General features: G+C 38.1%; 1 protein-coding gene across 1 annotated transcript; it reads right to left on the bottom strand.

Moving 5' to 3' along the window:
- Positions 1 to 1,144: 1,144 nt before the first annotated feature.
- Positions 1,145 to 13,184, bottom strand: actr3 (actin related protein 3). Its single transcript, XM_027164283.2, has 12 exons — positions 12,990 to 13,184; positions 8,723 to 8,778; positions 7,637 to 7,761; positions 7,383 to 7,493; positions 6,304 to 6,399; positions 5,944 to 6,051; positions 5,564 to 5,707; positions 4,153 to 4,326; positions 3,427 to 3,519; positions 2,696 to 2,821; positions 2,524 to 2,607; positions 1,145 to 2,103 (listed from the first exon to the last, which is right to left on the bottom strand). The coding sequence occupies exons 1-12, from the start codon at positions 13,031 to 13,033 to the stop codon at positions 2,008 to 2,010; spliced, it is 1,257 nt and encodes a 418-aa protein (XP_027020084.1). The 5' UTR covers positions 13,034 to 13,184; the 3' UTR covers positions 1,145 to 2,007.
- Between the last annotated feature and the right edge of the window lie 412 nt (positions 13,185 to 13,596).

The raw sequence follows: 13,596 nt of genomic DNA, 5'->3' as shown, positions 1-13,596 counted from the left end.
TACTGAACATATCTAGGTTTTAAGACATATCTACCATTTCCTTTTAAAGATTACTATAAACCAAATATGTGCTCATTAAACCTATTTCTGGATGATTTTATTTGTTAGAAACCTTATATAGCTTTTTTTTAACGGTGGAGTATGAGTTGGATGTTTAAAACAGCATTTGAAGCAGTCTCTATTAATTCATTAGAATTCTAACTATTTCCTCATGTCAGCATGGTGCATGGATCAAATCAAGAGCTGTAATGCCATGTGGTGGATCATCCACACACAAACCTAATTCCACTGCAGATGGATGAAGTAGCCTACAGAAGCCAAGACTAAGATTATGTGTCAAAAGAGAATAATGAAGCATATACTTTTCATAGGCACTGTGTAATTTTTTATTTATTTATTTATTTATTGTAAATAAAAGGATATGAGTCATGGTCCAGTAGGTTTTCACCACACTGCGGGTGAATAATGCCTGCAATCATTTGTTCAAAGACATTTATTAGGGTGTACAGTATAAGAGTGCCCTCTTGTTGACAGCTTAAGCAGTGCAGAAATATAAAATGCCCACTTATTAGCCTGGATTTTCATGTATGCAATGCAATGATTATTTTTTACTTCAAACAATGGCATGCAAACTTAATTATTTTTAAAAAAAAATATTCTCAAAAATGGTTTGATCAAAAGACATGGCTGAATAAAAATCTATAAGAATGCTTTGTAAAGTATATAATGTTTCTAATGGTTCTATTTTAACCAATAGAAAATATTTTTTACTTGGTTAACTGTTTAACTAATATGAAATGTAAAATGTTGTGATTGATACACACACTGGGATGTGTTGCTAAGTTCATGAAAGCTAGCAAAGTAGAAATACCAGATAATGATGGAAAATTGCCCACAAGTGTTTCCAGGATAAAGCTTGTTTCATCGATATTGAGCTTGCTCTTACAGGTCTCTGCAAGGTCAGGCAGAAAGCATACAAAGTTCCTTACCCTTAAACACATCCGCCATTTTTATAATCTGCCATTAATAATATAAACATCGAATAGTCACCAATAATATTTTCATAGAACAATTTGCATCCTATAATAACTTGAAATGAATGTTTGGATCCTGAAGACCAAAGAAAAAAAAACCACGAGAACAATTTTGTAGAAACATTTTTAAGCCTTTATTGGAATGTTTTAGGCATTTGCATTTACAAATCCAAACCTGCTGTAATTTGGTGTTCAATGAAATATAAAAGTCCACGAAGTTAGCAATACTGGTCCGATAGTCATTCCTGTTCAAGCTCATTATAATCCTATCGTTATTGATAAACGCATTTCCGTCCGGTTAGGGAAGAAAATGTAAATATATATGATATGATTGGAGGTAAAAGCAGTCACGTATTTAAAACTAATTTGATGAAAATGCAAGAAAAAAGAAATTTTTTTTTTTTTAAATTGATGAAAGCGCAAGAAGAATCAAAGCGGTGGATCAAAGTCTCTCTTTTTTTTTTTAATCTGGTCTGGAGTTTCCCCCCTGCTTTGCCTGCTAAAGAAGATGAAGCACCTTGAGTATGATGCAGTTTGGGAACGGGGGAAGAAGACTGGCATGGCCAACTTTTTTAGGAATAAATCGCTTTTTGCTTTAAACATTAATAACACCAGCTGTCTTCTGCATCACTACAATAATGAATGTCAATATTAATGTTAACTCATATTTTACTCGACGGGGGATATTTTTTGTTTATTAGACACCCATAGATTACTGAGCAGAGGCAGAGAAGAGCTGGAGTCATTTTGGTCTAGTAATCGTATTTTTCCCCTTGTACTGGGAATAACATGAACAAACGAACAAACAAATACACACAACATTCATCATCTGGATCCAGCAGACAGGTTTGGTGTTAACCGAAATGAGCTCTCTCTCCAGTGGCCTGCTCTTTGTTCTCCCCAGCCCTGACCACCCCAACCCCAATCCCTTTGTGTATATGTGTATGCGCGTGTGTGTAGATCTATGGACTCTTTAGGACATGACACCAAACACAGGGTTGTGGCGACAGATGCTGGGGCCAATTTCCTCATAATCCTTCTTGGTGTGACACACCTGGTAGAACTCAGGCTAGATGACAGGAAAAACACACACAAACAAAGAATATGTTATAAAGGCAGGTTAAAAGACTTTACAGTAGTAGTAGTGCCATGCAATGAACAAAAAAAATCTGTAGCTATTTACTGTTCTAGATAGTCGTATCTATAATGGGCTTGGCCTAAAGTGCAAGGTTAAACCCTGGAATAAAAAGCCCACAGGTAGAAATGCTGCAGCAGTCTACCAGAAGCTCGAATGAATTTAGTTCATTTCTAAAATATGAACCACCACAGCCTGGGACAGGCAGTTACTAAGGACAGTGTAAAGCTTGGAGCTCCAGTATTACAACCTCCAGTTCTACCCGTGTTTGTATCAGTGTTGAATATCACTTCATTCTAAGTAATACATTCCTATTGTGTAGTCGGTTTGGGTTAATCGGTGTGTGTAACTCACTGTTGAGGCCAGCATGGATCCTCCAAACCACACAGCATAGCGCTGCATGTGGTGAGTGATGACCTGCACATCGATAGGTTTGGGCTGCAAGAGAAACACACACATCATGATCAAAGTGCAACATTTCTTCACAACTTATTGTCTTTATTCTAATACTGGATTGCTGTCAGACCTTCAATTTGCCACCGCTGAGTTCTTCACTCATTTTGAGACGAGCATCCACGGTTCTCTTCAGGTCCCTCTGCAGGCGCCGACCAAAATCACGGAACATAGTAGAGCCTCCTGACAGAACAATGTTCTACAGAGAAGACAGACCGAAAAACAACCGTTAGTGAAACTGGACTTGTGGAATGAGGGCTGGTTCTCAAGAAGGTTCTCAAACCCCCAAAACATCAGATTCACAGATTTATTTTATGACCATTATAACCTATTCAAATATGAGGCTAGTTAAATGTATACAGTAATGTTCTGGCCTGATATTGGGGTCATGGAGCCATTCTATTCCTGAACTTTACCTCAATAGAACATAGCGGTTTAAATTTGATAATATTTATAGTCCTGCTCGTTAGAGGTTTAGATTAAAACCATAAAACAATCCAATTACCCAGTTAAGAAGCAGGCTAATAGCAACACATACACTGATAATAGCTTTGACAACAGTGCAGTGTGATTTCCACTACTGTAATAACAGGGTGGTAATTAAGTAAATAAAAAAAATATTAAAGAAATAAAATACTGGAGACACCCACAGACTGTTGCAAATGTAGCCAAAATATGAAGCAGAAAAAAAAATCCAGGAAAGATTGGTTCTAGTTCCTGAAGAAATTAATGGCACCTCAGTGGAATACAGGATAATGAATGTAAATGCATTGCAGCAAACAACTGCTTCTCATCTACACTTACTTTATAGAGGGGACGACGCACATCAATGGGACAGTTCTGGATAACCTCATCAACCACTTCTGAGATTGGCTGAGTAAAATCCGGATTGGCAAACTGTCAAACACAAGAGTAGAATAGTGAGGTCTATAATGTAGTGCTGTTTTCAACACATGCATTTTTCTTTTTTTTTTTACACTGAGCACTCTCTGGATACACCTCAGTAATCTAATTGATGTGTCCTTGATTCCTACATTCTTTAGTCTGTGACCAGAAATCAATTACAGCCATATTTAAACATGTATCAATTCCTTAAATGCACTCAGAGGGATTAAAGGAGCGAGGAGATTCATCTTATGTAGATCATGGGTACACAGGTACTTCCTATGGGAAGTGTACGGTATAAATGTTCCTACATTTCAATGAATTTATATATTCTGAAAAGCGTATAGATTTTGTTGTTTGATGTAATAGTTTGACTGGCATGTATTCATTATGTAATGAAAATGTTTGGTGTATGCAAACGCTCTGTGAATCATATAATCAATACGTAAAATCATTTTAGAGTAACATGTGCAAGGAGGTCATTTTTGGTAGATATATTTGCCCTCGATTATTCCTGTCCTTCCTCACGTCCTCAGAAGAGAAGATAAGAAGCAAGGCGAGGAAACATGGAAATGCAATTTAAGAAATGAGTAGCACCCCGCGTGTGTGTGTGTGTGTGTGTGTGTATGTGTGCGTTGTACAGACCTCAGGGTGGAAGAAGATCTCTGGGCCAAGGAAGCGCTCATATCCCACATCAATAGTAAACTCTTTCTTGCTGATGGCATTAATGCCGGTGTACTGCTTTATCCATTTAGAGCCGTCTGTGTCGTACTTATTAAACTCCTTCACCAGGTCAGGACACACGTAACTGAAGCGCTCCTACAGAAAGAACACACACACGTTTGTATTGTTTAGTATTTTGGGTGTAACTCCTGAAATATATTTTCCCGCTGTTCGCCAGTGAAAGGCCGCGTCAGAACTAATGGCTCATGTCAGAGTAATGACTGGATGCCTGGGGGAACAGCTTCATTATACGAAACTAAGCGAAGCTCATCCAAGTTAAGCTCCCACACAATCTTCTAACTGCATGCACAGAAGGAAAATAAAACACCCTGCAATTCAGTACAGAATAAATAACAAATCAACACTTCAGCCTGAAAAATATCAAACATTTAAACTCAACCGTAATTCAAAGCATATGTTGATGTTAATAGCTTTGTGAATATAGAAGGAAAACCACAAACTGCCCATTTAGGTCTATAGTTAATTTCCTAATGCTGTTTTTTTAAGGTAATTGCATCACTGAACTCTAAACCTTTAGAGATGCTCTCACACAAGGCATATTGCTTTTAGTAGCTAAATGCGCTGTCTTGAGAGAATGGCACATTAAAATTTAATTCAAATAGTAAAGCTAGACTTAAAGGTTTTAATAAAAAAGGTCTATAAGAAGCTATTTAAATGTTCACATACAAGGGTTTCTTATGTAGGCAGCCAATGGATTTCTAGTCATTTCATACTAATTAATGCAAAACAATGTTATAATATATAAGCCTGCTTTCTTCTATATGTTCTGTGTTATTTAGCATAGCTCTGTAAAATCCACAGTGTTTGCTGAAGAGTTCGAGTCCAAACAGTATGTGTAATGTAATGTCAAATGTGCAATGCTGACAAACCTGCTATAAAAATCTGTGATATGTAAATAAAGTTTTGAATACTGCTCGATGTTCTCTCTGAAATGGTACATGAGACGATATGCAAACGTTCTTACTGGTGCTAAGCTCTGTGCAGGCAATGAGCCACTTTGCAAGTCAATACGAGTTCCACTGTGACCTGCATAACGTTGGAGTTGCCCTAAAGCATTTTAGAGATTTACATGGAGAGTTCTTTTTGAAAATCTTCCACAGCATTCTTAATGAGGTTATAGGACTTTCAGTCTGTCCCACACTCTCTAAACCAAATCAGAAGAGACTGAAAATTCATTTTTAACATCAAATTAAAATGAAGGTTTCAGTTGGACAATCGAGTGGCGCTCTTGATAGTCCAATGAGCCTTTAAAAAATACAATGTAATGAATCAAGTCTTGATTTGTGACTCACTCACACAAGCAGATGCTTACCTTTACGGCTTTAGCAGTCTCGAGGGACTGCTCAGGTGGAATTCCCACCTCTCTCTCCCTCAACAGTTGCTGTGTGAAGTAGGTAATGTCACGACCTGCAATGGGGATGTGCTTTATGCAGCTGCCGATCACATAGCCTTCTGCCTAAAATACAGAAAAACAAAGCAAAATCAGCTACAAAACCCCCACCACATTCTTTTCCAACAGATTTTATGCTTAGCTTGCAATAACTGGCCCTAGTGCTTGAAATTACAGTACCACAACTGGCATGTTAGTCCTTCTAATCTGTACTGTGAATAAGACTGAACAGGTAATACAATGTTTGTAGATTTGCACAGTATGTACAGTATTATGAATGGGGGTTGATGTGTGAGACTGACCACAGGGATGACGTGAGTGACTCCATCTCCACTGTCAATCACTGTACCGGTTAGAGTCCTCTCTCCAACCTGCCGAGAGGTCCAGGATGCCGCTAGAGCCAAGACTGCCTGAAAACACAAATAACGAAACAAAAACACAACTTTCAAATGTAAACACAACATGATCACAGAAACTCCATATCATCCATATACAAGTATACGATGGAAGAAAATGTTGCTCCAACACTGTGCAACAAAATGAAAGACAGTATAATGTACAATAGATTCACTTCAGAGTGTTCTGCCAAACAGAACTAGACCAAAATAATGATGATGTTAATAACAACCACAACAACAGTAGCAGCAGCTGTTTGTTCGCACCTGCACAGCGATATAAAGTCCCGGCACATTGAAGGATTCGAACATGATCTCTGCGGTGTATTCTCGGTTCTCAGGTGTGTTTAGAGGAGGTTCAGTCTGTAACAGATTAATCATCAATGCACACACATTCACATATACACGTCTGCACATGCAATACTCAGATATCACCAATATCACACTACATATAGTCAAATCACTTTCTTAAATCATCAGCTTGCTAGCTAATGGACCAACTATCTGGTTTTAAACTAGCAAAAAATAACTAATAAAAAAAACTGTTTTATACTGATGCAGTGTAATGTAAGAAGTCAAATGTAAAGTATTATTATTCATAACTACATTTATTTAATATAAACACAACTGTATTAGCTGTTATAAGAATCATTGATGTGATGCGGCCCAAAGTAAAGTGAAGAATTAAACTTGAGTGTTAACTGTTCTTGGAAACTGATTACTTTACAAGATCCATGTGTGTGTGTTTGTGTGCGTGCGCATGTGTGTGTGTGTGTGTGTGCGCGCGCACGCGTGTCCAAACAACAGCATACCCATGCTGGTACATTTTGACTTCTACAAAGTGATGATACTGGAGACTTCTTCCATAAAAGCTAAACAAACTCTCTCGCTCTCTCTCTGTCTCTTTGTGTGTGTGTGTGTGTGTGTGTGTGTGTGTGTGTGTGTGTGGAGCATAAGCCACATATATCTCTGTGCAAGTTGTTACTGCAAGAAGAAGAATTTACTAAAACATAGTGCAATAACAAAAACCTTGCTCTCTGCACTATCATCTCAGATCATGAAGTCTAGGGTAAAGTCTGGCAGATGACCCATTAGGAAAAGGAAAATATGGTGTGTGTGTGTGTATATATATATACACACACACACACACACACACACACACACACACACACACACACACAACTACTAAATATACTATATATCTTTTATGTTAGCAAAGGCAAAGTCAGTGTTTATAATATGTATTTACATATTTATTTGAATAAACAAACAAATAAATAAAACACAACGACCAACACAGAACAGGAACAATCCCTCCTTCTTTGTAGCAGTGGTACATAACTAACCAGCAGGAAGTAGTGGTCCTCAGGCTCCGCCCTCAGATATTTAAAGATGACCTGCTCCATGAATCTCTCCATTAGATCCCAATCCTCTACGATACCATGTCTGATGGGCCACTGAATGTAAAGACAGAGTAGAATGTAAGCTAAAACATTTGTTTACATTTTCTTCACAGTGCGCGTCTGTTTCTAGAGCAGCACAACAGTCATGCTTAACATTATCCAGAAATGTGGATTTGTGTAGAATTACGGCTAATCACCTTGGTTGCGTAAGTGGGCTTGTCGATTGCCTCGTCTCCGATGAAGAAGTCAAGGTCATCGACACCTTTCATCATCCTTCTCTGGGCCTGGTCACCCACCTTTGCCGACTCTTTGATGGCAATGCCTAAGCGACAGCAGAGGATGATGGGATATAATGAAACGGCTGCATTCGACACGAACAACATACAACATTAATTTATTCACATCAATACAGAGTCTGATTTTGCTTCAACCTCTACCTGTGAATGAATATATAGTAACATGTTATTGGGATATATTACCAGCAACTTCTTTTCGATAGCAGTCTTTATCTGGGACCGGGAAATGTTTCATCATCAAACATACCAGGACTTGTATGTCAACAACTTTTAAATACAGTCTGTAAATGCCAAACAATTTCATTTCTTTTCTGTTTTAATATCTGCAAATAAATTTATGTAACATAAAAACCCATGCTGTGAACATATAAGGTGTCAAAGAATGAAACTGGACTTTAAAGTGGCCATAAAATCAAGAGACACCTTATCTATAATATTTCATATATTGTGATGGTTTGCAATTCCACAAGGATCCACTACTCGACTTCTTGCTTCCTCACTTCAATAAGTCATCTTATAAGCTTTCACAGTAATGCTGGTTACGTACGCAGTAATATTTCAGGTTCACCTAGTGATAAATTGTTGCTATTTGAAGAAACTTTGTCTAGGTGTCACACAATGTTTACTGTTAAGCTAGTAGAAACAAACACTAATTACGCGAGATCAATGAAAAAGTGTCTACATATTGGACACGGTAGTTTCTCACTGGTACGAGATTTAGATTACGGTCGTGTTACTCATTAAAAACGGCCCCAAGTTGTGTTTAATCACCTGAGTCATAGCAAACTCATTTAGTTTGGTTAATGGGTTCTACTACAGACTTCCCAAAATGACACATTTACCCATTATAGATGGAAGAAAACATGGCTGCAGGGATCTTAACTAAGGAAAGAGCTAATTTCATGTCTACTCTAAAAGATTTCAAATTAAATCATGACCCCAAGCATTTTAATGTGTATTAAGTGCAAGTGATACAGTTGTACTCACATGATGGTACGATGAACTGAGGTTCTGTGTTTCCTGCATATCCCAGTTTAGTATATCTGAAACAGAGAGACAAAAGGCATTGAGTTGAACAGTGCTCGCCTGTACGCACATACACGTACATACACGAGATGTAAAATGGACTAGGTTTCATTTAATTCCGAAAGCCCATTATAAGCGGCATAAATTAATTTAATTTATAACCTTTTACGGGGCATAATTCATTTTCTATCCATTCAAATTCATTTCTGAATCTACTTATCCTTGTGGTCTACATCACTCATCCCTGCTGCTTTACACCTAGCTGGCAATGCACGAGGCCATAATTTCAAGACTACAACATCTTCCGTCATGATGTTTGACACAGAGCAACAGCATCGAGTTGTTGTGTCATTGCTGCATCTGACAAATGCACAAAGGGTGTTGTCTTTGTAAATTCCACTGAGCGAATATGTTTATGAGCTTCAGATGACAGTCTCCAGTGCATCTGTTACAAAAAAATCATCACATCATGACATGTGAAGACATTCATATGATACACAATACATGCAGCCTAGATTTCCAAACAAATAAATGTACTTATGCAAAGTCTAAATGAGAACCTAAATGATAGTTTTGATTAAAACTGTACTGAATAGGTTCACTAAACACAGAAAACTCTACAATTACAAAAAAGATTCAATACATCATCTCACCAAGTTTGCAATTGTTAGAAAAAAATATCTAATATGCAAATGTGTGACATAATTAATCACTATATCAAGTTTATATCATCGTAAAGCCTCAGTAAAATGCTCAGCCATAACCATCAAAATGAACTTCCCCAAAACAAGTGAGCATACAAAACTACATCTTGGCTAGAAGAGATGGGCTTAATAAAGCATGCAAGTGAATTTGCATGTAAATCAGTTCACCATAATGCCACATCTACTTTGGCAAAGAAATGCCCTGACCACAGGATGATGCTGTAGTCCATGCAAGTTGACAAAAGTTCAACACAAACCAACAGCTACTGATGAATGAAAGCCACCCCCCACACACACACACACACACAAACAAAACTAAATAAAAATAAAATGTATAAATACATAAATCCTCGACAGCTCTATAACATATTTGCAATAACATATTTGGTTAGAGTTACCGTTAAAAACTATATTTTAATGGTGTGTCTAATTGTGGATAACAAAACGGTGTGTTATTCTTAAAATAGCCAACCACACTTGCCAAACTGACAACACCACACTGACTGAAAAAAGTATCACTATGCAAATGACAAGGAAAATTCATTTTTCTGTTGTCCCATTCAGACGTACGCTCATGAAAAATCAACAGGTTTCTGATGAGGTAAAAAAACAAAAAACAAACCCAAGATGACTCATGCAGGTCTGAGATTTACGACTGGTCTTAGACTGTGCTTTGAACAGCACTGTTTGGGTGCGAGTTATTAAAACAGATTTGTTTATTAAAGTTGGTGAGTTTTTAAGAGAGAAGGAGAGAGAGAGACAGAAAGAGAGAGACAGAAAGAAAGAGAGAAAGAAACTTTGCTTCGGAGAGCATTTGGACAGGAGGTGTAAAGGGAAGTGAAGTTTGCTTCAACATGATGTGGGTTAGCGTACTTCATTACGTTAGGGGCGAGAGTTATAAAAAGCAGTTTTGCAGAATAAACCCGAGGAGAAGTGCAGGTCAGCAAGCAAGAGGATGTGAGGCTTTCACACATCTCACACACACACACACTTGTGCACATCTGAAGCTATGAAATGACCCACTCTTCCTCATCCACACAGATGCTTTTGCTTTGCTCAAAGTGAAGAGGGGGAGGAGGGAAAGGTATGCACCATGGAATGTTCAAGTTTCTACATGTTAACACGTAACCACTGTGATTTAAACAGACCCAGCACAGGTCCAGCACACACAGCAACATCTTTATTATACGTCTATATTTCCAGCACATCATGTGAATCTTTGATGGAAGGCACAATAATACAGAAGGTTTTATTTAGATATCAGTTTTAGATAGACACTGAATCAGTGTCACTGATGAACAGGGATAGTGTAAGTCATGCAAAATAGCATTATTAGAATATTTATGCATATTACCAGACAAACAAAGCTATCTTGCCCTTTGTCAAACTTCCAGATTTGGCTATAGAGTCAGGAAGCACAGATAAGAATGGGCTGCTTTGACAGAAAGACATGATTTGACTGAGGTAGCACACAACCAGCCAACCTTTACTACAGCTCATAAGCAACATTTTCAAATTCTATATCTTTTCTTGCATGCCATGAAATTTGTTTTAATACAATGACAAAAATTACCGTCGGGTACGAGTCACTTTTTGGTATGTATTTGTATCTGCATCACCGCTTAATTTAACCTTTTGTTTCTTAATACAGTCCACTGAATGATTTATTTTGTTTATGGCTGACTGTCATAATACTCTGTCTACTGTTTTATGAGACAGGTTGTCACATCCCTGGCCCTGGAAAACATTTTAGTGCTTTTCCTGCTCAAACACACCCACCTCAACTCAACTAAGGAAGGATCTGATTAATTGGTTCGTTTGTTGGCAACATGTAACAGAGACATGATATAGTCCAGGGCCAGGGTCTGGAACCTGTATACTACCATTGCCCCTTTTCCACCCTTTTCAGAGCCAGAGCCTAATTTAAAATCAGTTTTTTCTTTTTCGACACCGGCTCTGAACCAGGAAAAGTGGTTCTTACGTAGCACCAAAACATTGCCGGTCTTGACTTAAGAACCGCTTGTGTCAGGGGCTGCGGTTACTGTGAACAACAAGACAAAAGAGAACGTCGTCAGTGCCATTTTTGAAATCATTTTAAATCAGGGCTCGCCACGTTTAGATGCCAATGTAGGTTTGCAAACCATAAGCATTAACAGTAAAACAACATCCGCCATTGTTGATGCTGTGTTTGCTGCTGCTGCGCTAACGTTGCTGTATAACGTTGTACAGTGACGCAAGACCGGGCTCTGTGATGGCCCATGGAAAGGCAAACCATTTCAAAGGCTCGCCAGTGGAACCACTGTTCTTTCTGGTGTAAAAGAGGCACACGATACAAGAATGATCTCAGTCCTTACATAGGGTTTGAGATAATCAGATAATTATTGGACACCTAATGATCAGTGTCATACTAAAAAGAAATCTGACAGCCCAAGTCAGACTGGATGAAATGTGTGAAAGCAGGTGAATGCTATGAATGCTAGAAAGAAAAGGAAAAAAAAGGATGGCATTAAAGCTATAAATGGAATTGACGGCAGAAAAAAAAGCTCTAATACTTCCCGTTATCATCGAGCATTTCAAAACTGCTGTGCTAGGAAAAAATAAAACAAAGACTTCAATTTGTCTGCGTTAAGGTGGATATAAAGAAGGGATGCAGTAGAATAGCGGTTAAGGTGTTGGATTACTGATCAGAAGGTTACGAGCTCGAATCCCAGGTCCACCAAGCCGTCACTGCTGAGCCCCTGGTTTTATTAAGGGCCTTGCTCAGGGGCCCTTGATGTATAAAAATGTAAGTGACACACTGGATAATTGTGTCTGCTAAATGTAACATGTAAATGTATAACGCTCTGTTCGTTCTTCCTCTGGTTCTGAGACCCAGCTGCAGTTTCCCAGCGAACATCACAAGCTGACTACAAAAACAAAAAGTCCATTTAACACACAGTGGATCAGATACAGAGTAATAACACATAAACGCTACTATATGCAGTGTGAAATGCCGAACACAACCATATATGGACTTAAAGACGAGAAGCAGGAAGCGGCGAGCGCTGTCAATAAAATTAGGAAGTTCCTACTGCGCATGCTCAGATCGTCGAGCATTAGAATGACTTTTGCAGAATTTACTACGGATTAACTTTTATTTTTAAAACGTGCCAATGATAACAGTGTTTCTAAGCGTGCACCCTGTAGTTACACGTAGAATATTTTGAGACGTGTGTCTCGTCGTTCAGATACATATTTTTCCAGCTAGCAAGAAATGAAGGCAAAATACATTGTAGCTAGCTAGTTAGCTAAACACATAATGTCCACACAAACGCTATTATCACTCGTATTGTTTACAAACCTCACCGTAATGTGAACGCTCATCAAGCTCAGAGTTACATGACGAGAGGTGTAGGAACACAGGATGATTTTAAACCTAGTTATGTGCTGAATGCGATAGGATTTAGCTCGCTAGCGCTACACACCCCAGAGCTGACAGAGCTGCTGTTGCTATTGGCATCACACAGGAATATAAAAGACTTTACCCTGTACCGCAGTCCACAACACACGCCGGTAATCTCCCTGCCATTCCTCCTGTAGACCGACCGAAGATACCTTACTAAACAACCAACAATGATAGAAGTGTCGGATTCAGGATGAATGTAAGGCGGAACCCTTTCACCCGCACTGTGAAGTTTACAGTCACTTCCGCACTCGCTGAGAGGCGCACGGCGGGGATAAAATGGCCGCCGCCGGTCACAGGGAGGGAGGAGGATGGGGTGAGTGGGAGGAGAAGAGGGGAGGTATTATTATTATTATTATTATTATTATTATTATTATTATTATTATTATTATTATTATTATTATTATTATTATGTTGGCTTTGTAGAAGCCCTTATCCAGAGCGACGTACATAAGTGCTTAAATCTCTAACATTAGATACATTAATGCTGGCTCACTAGGTTACATACTTAAGGTACCATGAGTTTAAAACATTTGTTCAAAGTTACAATGAAAAAGTGTCAAAGGTTTTTTTTTTTAAAATAAATGCAAAAGATATTATTATTATTATTATTATTACAATTGTTTTATTATTATTGTTATTATTTGTATTATTATTATTATTGTTGTTGTTATCACTATTATTATTGT

This window comes from Tachysurus fulvidraco, chromosome 6, assembly GCF_022655615.1.
Source record: "Tachysurus fulvidraco isolate hzauxx_2018 chromosome 6, HZAU_PFXX_2.0, whole genome shotgun sequence".
In the NCBI taxonomy this organism is placed as follows: Eukaryota; Metazoa; Chordata; class Actinopteri; order Siluriformes; family Bagridae; genus Tachysurus; species Tachysurus fulvidraco.
This window is presented reverse-complemented; position numbering and strand designations above follow the sequence as displayed.